Consider the following 9,457-nt stretch of genomic DNA (forward strand, 5'->3'; position numbering starts at 1 on the left):
TGTATACTCTCACATCTAAATAAATTAAGTTCAGAAATCAATATAAATTCTGAAAAATATGTTATGTATTAGCCACCATTATTTATAACATCCCAAAATACTGGTGAAACAAAAAACATGTATTTTTTTCTTTACAAAGCGATTAAATAATGTGTTATATGAATCTAACAGAACTCTTACCACAAACGGGTTATCAGCAAAGCTCAATATATCTCTCTCGGCGAACGCTTGCTCCACTTGATTGCGCAGTATTAAATTGTTTTTGCTTATTTTCTTCATTGCGTATCTGTTAACCATGGCGGAAAAGAAATATTTAATGAAATGTGCATAAATCCACTTAAATTGTAGTTCATTATTTATACCACTACCAGCGACGCGGGACGCGGGTTTGAATCCCGCCTGATTAACGATTAATTTTCTATTTCAAAATTTGCTCAAAAAAAATTAATGCATATGATTTATTTTTAATTAAATTATTTGTTTTTCATTTAAATACACTTTATTTATCTTTTTTTTTTTTCAAATATCAGCAAAACCTAACAAACAACATCCACATATCGCCTACCTCTGTCTCGTCTGTTTGTGCTTCACCAGATACACGGCTCCGTAAGCTCCATTGGAGATCAGCTTGATGACCTGGTAGTCGTTCTCTGAGGGGGTGCCACCTGAGGACCCCGGGGGGGAGGTGCGCCCACGCAACCTGACGGACAGACAAAGCAATATTATACCGGAGTTGTATGCATATTATATTTTTTATCTTACTTAACCTAACTCATCACAGCGGCGATTAAGGTTTTTCGTATGTGTCATAAGGTACATTGTAGCTAATTATTGATTAAAACGTTTCTCTTCCAGATCTATATTTGACATTTTATGTGATGCTGTACGAACTGAGGCTTTAATTATTACTGTGATTAACACTGTTAAGTTTTACACTAGATGCCAGGGTCACAACTGGACTTTACAATTACTAGGTAGATTTTACTATACAAACCCCAACTATCTCGTAAGTTATCACCCCAGAGCACAATAGCAGAGCACAATTTTTAAAAATATCCTTGATACACACCGTAATGGCTCCATCCGTATTCTTATTTCTTAGTTTATATACCATTTCCACTTAGCTGAACGTTACAATACATCACCCACTATACATGCACACAAACAAACACACAAACACTCACTTGGACGGCTCGCAGGCCTGCGGCGGCTGCGGCGGCGGCGGGGGCACGGCCAGCTCGGCCAGCGGGTCCTTCGACAGGCCGAGCTTGTGGATTATGTACTGCGGTATGTCCGTGGATATGCCCTGGATGGATAAGCACAATTATCTGAATCTATTTATCATATTACTAGGTGTATGGTACCTTGTACAAATAAAAAAAGAATAAGGAATTCCTATTACCAAAGCGAATAACAAATTATCCCATCTAGTATCAAAGATTTATTTATTTAAAAGAAAACTTACAGCTATAAATACAATAGTAGCATAAGTGAAAAAAGATAATGAGGCCAATTACAAGTTTTCACATACATATATACAATTATATAATATATATAATTATAAACGTCGTTCGTAGTATAATTTAGGTTACATCCCGCAGATTAAATTTTTAAATAATAATAGTTAAAAAAAACTAAAAAACACGCTTTTATCATATTTTGCAAATTGAAAAATGTAATAATTTTATCAAATTAGTGTATTGTCATCTGTCCTCAATAAATCTACAAAGTTTGAACGAAATCTGGCCGTTTAAAGTGGGTCAAAATCGCGTCCAAAGAAGTCGGTTACAAACAAACAAACATACAAACAAACATACAAACATACAGGTGAAGTTAATAAAAAGCGTGTAAAAAGGCTTTAGTCACATATTTTTTAATTGAGGTTCTGTGGTTGCATAAGAGATCTACATGCATCTCTTTCATTAAGAGATTGAAATTTCTACATGATCGCATCAGATATACATAGATACATGTATAATTATAGTGGCGGCGACAAATGTTCACACAACTTCCTGGACCGCGTTACTATTACAAGCGTACGCGCATGTGTGCGTGCCAACGTACGCGCCGCTACCGGATAAATCCGGTTCACGGTCGCTGCGCATCGCACGCGTTCAATTTATGAAATTATTTACAGTGGAGAAAACTGTGAGTAATCATCCATAGAAGTAAATAAATAGTTATTAGACATAAAAAATAAATGGTGAAAAAAAAGAAAAAATAGCTCACAAGACATAAAGAAAATGCTTTTGAGTTTAATAGTAAAAGAAGCCGTAATCACCTGCGTACACCTGGCGTGTCCCTCAGCCGCCTCCAGCAGCCGATAGAACCGCTCCGGGTCGAACTCGAGACACTCGAGCAGGCGCGCCGGCCGCGCCATCGCGAGCGTGAGCCGCGTCACCAGCGGCGCCACGCGCCCGCCCGCCTCGGGGGACTTCTCGCGTGTCTGGTGTAATCGATCCAAATTCAAATTCAAATTCGAATTCATGTTCGATTCGAAATTCAAATTTTTGTAAATAAATATTTATAATACGAAGCTATTTAAAGATTCCAAATTTAGTTTCTTCTTTCGAAATTATTTAAAATATATGGATAGTCTCATATTGTTAGTATCTAAAATACAGTATACTTAAAATAAGAGCAAATAATAAGGTAACATTTAGTACTAGTAACATTTGCTAAAAAAGTCGATCTGAAACTAAAACGATAAACCATTCCACATCACCTCAGCCAGCAGCCGATCCAAGCTGTCAGCCATGTCGTAGAAGTAACTGCTGGTCACTTGCTTCGACTCCGACTTGTGGAGGCAATCGCGCGCCATCTCTAGAACCTGGAAAAAATAATAATTAAAATAAAGAAATATGAGAAGTTGCATCGAGATCTTTGCAATCTCAAATAAAGTGTAAGATAATATTATAAATGCGAAAGTAAGTCTGTTTATTTTTATTCCTTTCAATTAACTGCCGGACGGATTTGGATAAAATTTTGCACAAAGATAGTTAAAGCCAAGAAAGGATTATAGGCTAGTTTTTTTCCCGAAATTCCGATGTCCTACAGGAGCGAATCCGTGGTCGGAAAGCTAGTGTATATAATTTTTTTGCTTCTCATTAAAGAAATTTCTTACATAAAGGAGATTAAAACTACGACTTAGCCATTGATGTCCACACGTTGTTATCAAAATCAGGATATCTATGAATTCTGCTACTAATCATAGTAGTTTACTTTGTCTGTTGATATTTCAGTCAGTCATCAAGTTAATTGTAGATTTTATACTTTACTAGGTTTTACACGCGATTCGCAGTAGTTTAATAGATGTTATCCTACTATCCTATCCTACTAATATTATAAACTAGCTGCACCCGCGCGAGTCCGTATCCCCTTGGAATATCGGGATAAAAAGTTGCCTATATGTTATTCCAGTTGTCCAGCTGTCTACGTACCAAATTTAACCGATTGCTGTGAAATTAGAGTATTCGTAAAGGCACTAGCTCTGCGAACGTTCATGGGTGGTGGTGATCGCTTACCATCAGGCGAACCACCAGCTCAGTTGCCCGCAAAGTCCCAAACAGAGAAACATTTATTTGATACCTATAAAACTCGTCTAGACTAATGTATATAACCTGTCTTTGCACGAATCTCTCGATGGGCGGCCGGTCGGGTTTCTTGTCCAGCTCGGTCAACTCGTCTATGAGGGCGTGCAGTCTGTGCATGGCGAAATTACAATTAAAACGAAGAATCGGTAATAACTTATGTGATTTTTTTTAATTTCGGTAGGACAATCATGTGATTGAAATAGTAATACTACAATTAAGACGAGGAAACAACAATTTACTAATTATTCAATATTTATTGATATAGCAACGTAGTTTTCCAAAAACAATATAAATGAATTCATTACAATCTTGAGTAATTTTGTATAAATATAAAGGGGAAAAACAAAAGTTTGAGTGAATAAGCGGATTAAATAAACTTGATTAAACAATCCCCTCATTCAGCAAGTGAAAATGACTTAGTGAGTGAGAGAGTGAATTACAGTGCAGTAAGTTAAAATGAGTCAGTTTGAGTGAGTGAGTGTGTAGTCAGTTTGAGTGAGTGAGCCATTGAGCGGGCGTGTAGTTACTATTCAGTGTGAGTGTGTAGTCAGTTTGAGTGAGCGAACCATTGAGCGGGCGTGTAGTTACTATTCAGTGTGAGTGAGTGTGTAGTCAGTTTGAGTGAGCGAGCCATTGAGTGGGCGTGTAGTTACTATTCAGTGAGTGAGTGTGACTAAGTGAGTGAGTGAGTGAGCGGGCGAGTGGGTGTGTGCGCACTCACTTGTCGTTCATGGCGCGCTGCGCGGCTGGGAAGCGCGCGGCGAAGAGAGCCGACATCGCAGTGACGGCGTCCTCGCGCGACCCGTCCGAGCCCGCGCTGCCGCCGCCCGGCGACCGGGACGGCGAGCTGCGCGCGCGCACGCATGTTTATTTATTGAATATAAATCTACACTCATTTGCGGAGAGAAAACTTTAATGTTTCTATATGTCGCGAGCATGAACCGCTGGACCGATTGCGTGAATTCTGTCGTGCCGTTCAACTGCAACTTCACTGAGTGAGATGAGCTATATATGTACCACGGGCGAAGCCGTGGCGAACAGCAAGTATGATATAACTTGATAGGTTCTCTAACTGAAGAACTAGCCGCTCGTGTCGGGTAGATCCGGGTGAAAATTAAATAAAATGTAGCCTATGACACTCCACAGATAACGTGGTTTTCTATTGGTTAGAGAATTTTTCCAATTGGATCGATTGGTAGTTTGGTAGCCTATTCAATACAAACAAATAATCAAATCTTTGTAACATATCCTTTTTCTAAAACAGAAGTGTAGATAAAGAAGAAATAGCATTGGATCTTTGCGTGTTTCTCGGTTAGCTCAAAATCACCATTAGAAGTTTATTATTTACAAAAAAATACAACATACCGTAGTTGACTCGCAAAGACCGAAATTTACATTTCATCTATTCGATACTAGCTTTTGCCCGCAGCTTCGCACGCGTTAAATTCGCAGTAATTTAGTAAATAGTTATCTTTAAAAAACAATCCCATAAAATCCATCGCGTAGTTTTAAAGATATAAGCATACATAGCGACATAGGGACAGAGAAAGTGACTTTGTTTTATACTATGCAATGTTTAAAAAAAAGTTACGCAGAAAAAAAGAATAGCATCAAAACTCGCGCTACCTCTACCATATTAAACCAATTTTGGAATAAATTGAAAACCGGTAAGAACACAGCATCCCAACAAAGCCTCACCTAAGACTGCGGCTCCTCACGCGGCGCGGTATGTTCCTGGGGGAGGGCGAGTGGGGCGGCGAGGCGGGGCGCGGCGCGGGCCCGCTGCCACCGCTGTCCGACAGCGACGCCCAGTTCATGCCGCTGCCCTGCGAGCTGCTGCGAGGGTGCATACATACATACATACATACATACAAACCAACCAAATAAGTCACACAGACTTACACATCGGTAAAACAACGAGCAGATGATAGGCAAATTTAACACGAAGAAAAACTCAATTGGATTGACTTGATGCGATAGAAATAGTTTTTACCGCAAGCTGGTCAAGGAGCACAAATAAATATGAACGGATCAATAAAACCAAATAAGCATAAGCAGAATGGGTAGTAACTAGACAAAACCTGAGTTTCAATGGAATTATTTTTTAATAAAAACATTAACACTTGTGATTTTTGTAAATTAGTAATTTTTTTAAGTATAAATACTTAAAAAATGCAATACATATAGGTTATATATTTACTTGAGCGAGTTCTGATGTTGGTGACAGTGGGGGCAGTGGCGCGGCGGCTCGCACGGCGCCTGCACGGCGAGCAAACGCTCTTGCGACGAACATTGCGACTGGAACAAGCATAAAGCATGTATTGTAACACTTATAGTAAATAACTATGTGAAAAAAATATATAACAACTACAACTAAAGATACTCTACTGTTATACTACTTAATTAGAAGTAATAAGTAATCGTGGACTAACAGTGGATAACTAACAGAATTTGCCACGTGGATAGCGAAAGCGTGAACATAAAAAATATATATATTTTCATTATAATAAAAATTTGCAAGCAAAGAAAACCGACAACACTAGTATTTCAATCTTATGTTCGTTGACTATTAATGTAATAATAGCATTGAAAGTCGATATATGATATTGGTCCTTCGAGCAGGTACCTCGAAAAAAATAACGTACAAAATCTAAAACAATTAACAATCGATTCAGTTTGTCTTATTGATATTATATCATTAAAAACATTTCCTCTCCCAATCCCCTCCATAAAGACTGAGTTATACTAGATTAAGTCTTATCACAACTATCTGGCGCCTCACGTATATCAGCTATCGGCCAATTTTATCTAGAGTGCATTCCCGGCGAAAACAAAGCACTTTGCACTGCATTTATCGGACCCTGTGTTATCATCACACAACCTATCACAACATAATATAATGACCGTTTGACATCCATATATCTGAAACAATTGCACGACACACGCACCCTTTTTTAATCATTTAAATTATAAGTATTTTATCTGAGAATTTTCTATCGATCTGTCGATCACGAGGCGGGATTCGAACCCGCGTCACGGCAACGTGGCAACGCCTGACCCATCCGCTTGTCGGCCTTTCAATTTCATATGCCTAAGGGACATCCCACTTTGTAAACACCGCTTTATAAAGCATTTTAATGCTATTAAACTAAAAATTGAACATAATAAATATAAATTGTACTTGTTAAAATGAATTAAACCCCTAATATAATAAAATAAAACTATCCTACTAATAGTATAAAAGCGAATGTTTGTAAGGATGTGTCACGTGTTTGTTGCTCTTTCACGCAAAAACTACTGAACTGATTGCAATGAAATTTGGTACGTTGATAGTTGGACAACTGGAATAACATATAGGCAACTTTTTATTCCGATATTCCTACGGTATACGGACTTACGCGGGTGAAACCGCGGGGCGCAGCTAGTATAGAATAAAGATCGAAATAATTACGTTGATGTAACGTTATCTATGATTCAAACGGAGTAATTAGTAAATCTATGCATCATATACTTTATCAGAAAAATGATTTAATCTAGAGAAGCTTCACCGAGAATATCAATGGAGTCATACGACTCTTGATATCCCTCTATACCATAATAATATAATGCCCGAAGAGTTCGTTTATGTTTGTCCGCGTTAATCTCATAAACTACTAGACCAATTTATAATATAATAGTATGATAGGATTAGGGTGATTTTTTTTTGTTTCCCTTTTTATATGAATCAGTATACCAGCAGTACACAAGCAACATTTTAACAATGGCTTGTTTCATAGCTAACAGCATGTATGATAATTTTTGTTTTGCTTTCATGACATAATATTATGTATCAGCTAAATCACAACATAGTATAAAACAAAGTCGCTTTCTCTGTCCCTATGTCCCTTTGTATGTTTAAATCTTTAAAGCTACGCAACGGATTTTGATGTTTTTTTTTTTTTTTAATAGACAGAGTGGTTCAAGAGGAAGGTTCATATGTATAACATCTATTAAACTAGTACACATTTAACGCACGCGAAGCCGCGGGCAAAAGCCGGTACAATATAGCGATATTTCAACAATGTCATGTTTCAAGAACACTGAGTCATAAAACACACTTCATCTTGATCATACGTTTCGTTAAAAGTATGCATCTACATCTATCTTTGTCACAGGCAAATTGTTGTCCAATGACTACGGGCATAAGGTTGAAAATGGCTCAGCGTAATTATGGACAAATTTTACTCAATAGTGACAATAGATAGGGAAATGGGGATGATTGTACACAATAGAGTGGGAAGGAGATACCTATATCTCGTACTATTAGGAAATTAATAATTAGATATGTAATAAAAACGAACAAAAAATAACATAAAGTACACTACAGTAACACGAGTCACAGTAATTTTCTACAAAAAAGTTACGTACCTGGGGGATTTTTGGTGAAATTCTATAATTATTTTTAGTAAAAGACCCACCTCGAATTATAATAGAACTGTAGAACTAGACCATATATGTCAATGGCACGCATCAGATTTCAAATAAAAAAGAATCTTAATTTAAATCGGTTCACCCAGTAAAAAGTTATGAACCAACAAACACAAAAAATACAGTCGAATTGACTCTTTTTATTTTTTTCCAAATCGCTTAAAAATAATGGGAGCATATTAAAAATGTTTGTTTGTTTGTTTGAACGCGCTAATCCCAGGAACCACTGGTTCTAAATGAAAAAATATTTTTGATGACATGATCTCCGAGTGAGGCTATATATATATAAGATAACACGAGCGAAGCCGGGGCGAACAGCTAGTTTCCCATAAAACACAACAACAATCACGTCAATCGATAGAAAACCCGCGGAGTTATCGAGTAAAAAAAAAAACATTAAAAACATTGTCGAATTGAGAACCTTTCGGCGCATCTAATAAAATGCCACATTCCACAAATCAATTAATCCTACTAATATTATAAATGCGAAAGTTTGTAAGGATGTGTGTGTGTTTGTTGCTCTTTCACGCAAAAACTACTGTATCGATTGCAATGAAATTTGGCACGTAGACAGCTGGACAACTGGAATAACATATAGGCAACTTTTTATCCCGATAATCCTATGGGATATGAACTTTCGCGGGTGAAACCGCGGGGCGCAGCTAGTAATAAATATGACTTCATACAGAGATACCTATAATTGTTTGTTCACAATATGCATTGCCGATAAGCGGTCACATTATCTGATATGATATCCATTCACCGTTTTACGCGGAATTTGGTTTCAAGCATAATACACTATTCGGGCAAATTGGTTTAGTCACCGAACGATTGTCTGGTTTTACATGTCGGCCGAAGCACGTATAAGCCTAATGAGTTTGTTTGAATGCGCTAATCTCAGGAACCAGTGGCGCGAAATCAATGATCATGTTTGTGTTGAATAGTTCATTTATTGAGAAAGGCTATCCTCATTCTATACAACAACTAACAAATTTATTTCGTTTTTCTTTCTCATTAAGTAGACATAAAATGTAATGTAACATTGTTTTTTAGGGAGAAGCCACCGACAACCGAAACACAGTTCCCAAACTAGTTCGGTAGCCAGTGGGTCGTATAAGACTAGCTGCGCCCCGCGGTTTCACCCGCGTAAGTCCGTATCCCGTAGGAATATCGATATAAAAAGTAAAAAAGCCTTTATGTTATTCCAGTTGTAAACACACACACGTCCATAAAAACATTCGCATTTAAAATATTAGTAGGATAAAAAGGATTAATAGACATCCTATTACTTACTTTATTTTATGTCTATAAATATTTTTTTATTATTATTTCTCCATAATACTCGGGTACCTCCAGAAGGAAAGCACCCGGTCTTTTGGAAGGCTTACGTGGGGACA

The 9,457-nt window shown here is 37.5% G+C and overlaps 1 protein-coding gene across 1 annotated transcript in view; it reads right to left on the bottom strand.

Annotated features, from left to right (window-relative positions):
• LOC119837545 (microtubule-associated serine/threonine-protein kinase 3) overlaps positions 1-9,457 on the bottom strand; it is a 58,805-nt gene that overhangs the window by 17,007 nt on the left and 32,341 nt on the right. Inside the window, 10 exon segments of the mRNA XM_038363144.1 lie at positions 1-15; positions 175-286; positions 566-700; positions 1,185-1,306; positions 2,282-2,446; positions 2,726-2,830; positions 3,621-3,702; positions 4,315-4,440; positions 5,292-5,429; positions 5,794-5,891. The exon segment at positions 1-15 is cut by the window's left edge and continues 185 nt beyond it. Of these exon segments, the coding sequence (XP_038219072.1) occupies positions 1-15; positions 175-286; positions 566-700; positions 1,185-1,306; positions 2,282-2,446; positions 2,726-2,830; positions 3,621-3,702; positions 4,315-4,440; positions 5,292-5,429; positions 5,794-5,891 (1,098 nt within the window).

Source organism: Zerene cesonia, chromosome 28 (genome assembly GCF_012273895.1).
Source record: "Zerene cesonia ecotype Mississippi chromosome 28, Zerene_cesonia_1.1, whole genome shotgun sequence".
Classification (NCBI taxonomy): Eukaryota; Metazoa; Arthropoda; class Insecta; order Lepidoptera; family Pieridae; genus Zerene; species Zerene cesonia.